General features: G+C 60.0%; 1 protein-coding gene across 1 annotated transcript in view; it reads right to left on the minus strand.

Moving 5' to 3' along the window:
* EMH_0014210 (uncharacterized protein) overlaps positions 1-809 on the minus strand; it is a gene marked incomplete at both ends in the record, with an annotated part of 12379 nt that overhangs the window by 3076 nt on the left and 8494 nt on the right. The window contains one exon of the mRNA XM_013500034.1: positions 1-807. Coding sequence (XP_013355488.1) covers positions 1-807 — 807 coding nt within the window. The remainder of the gene's footprint in view (positions 808-809) is intronic.

Genomic DNA, 809 nt, shown 5'->3' on the forward strand with positions numbered 1-809 from the left:
CTGGGGGCTTGCAGCTAGCCAGGAGACAGCAACAGGCAGCAGCAGATCCCCCCCCTTGTAATACATTGCTCTCCTGCTGCTGCTGCTGCTGCTGCTGCTGCTGTTGCTGCTGCTGCTGCTGTCTACTACAGAGAGAGACATCTCAAGGGGATCGATGGGGAGACGCTCCGGCAGCTGACGGAGACACCTTTCAGAAGAAACATCTTGGATTGCTGCTGCTGCTGCTGCTGCTGCTGCTGCTGTTGCTGCTGCTGTTGTTGCTGCTGCTGCGTCTCCGCTGCTGCTGCTGCTGCTGCTGCTGCATGTGTCAGCGTGCTGCAGACACGAGAGGTAGCGGAGACAGACAGCGAGAGCACTCTGAAACGCCTTAGCCTGCTGCAGCGGTGTGGGGTGGGGAGGAGACGATCCCCAGCATTCAATGGGGGGCAGCAGCAGCGCTTCTGCTGCTGCAGTATTCTGGCTCGAGCTGTCTGCTGCTGTCTCCTTCTCTGCTGCTGCTGCAGCACCGGCTCCTCTGGATGCTGCGCTGCTGCTGCTGTCACCAACAGCTGTTTTCCCTGCTGCTGCAGCAGGTGCTGCTGCTGCTGCTGCTGCTGCTGCAGTGCGTCGTGAGAGGTTCCGCACTGCACGGACTGCTGCTGCGTGAAGGGTTGCTGCTGCTGCTGCTGCTGCTCCTGCTGCTGCTGCTTCTATGCTGGCCGTTGTCTGCTGCTGCTGCTGCATGTGCTGCAGCAGCAATTCCACATGTTGCTTCTCCTGCACAAGCAATAACTCCAGTTGCTGCTGCATCTGCTGCAGCTGCTGCTGCT

The sequence above is a fragment of the Eimeria mitis genome, genomic scaffold (genome assembly GCF_000499745.2).
Source record: "Eimeria mitis Houghton genomic scaffold, Emh_scaff494, whole genome shotgun sequence".
In the NCBI taxonomy this organism is placed as follows: domain Eukaryota; phylum Apicomplexa; class Conoidasida; order Eucoccidiorida; family Eimeriidae; genus Eimeria; species Eimeria mitis.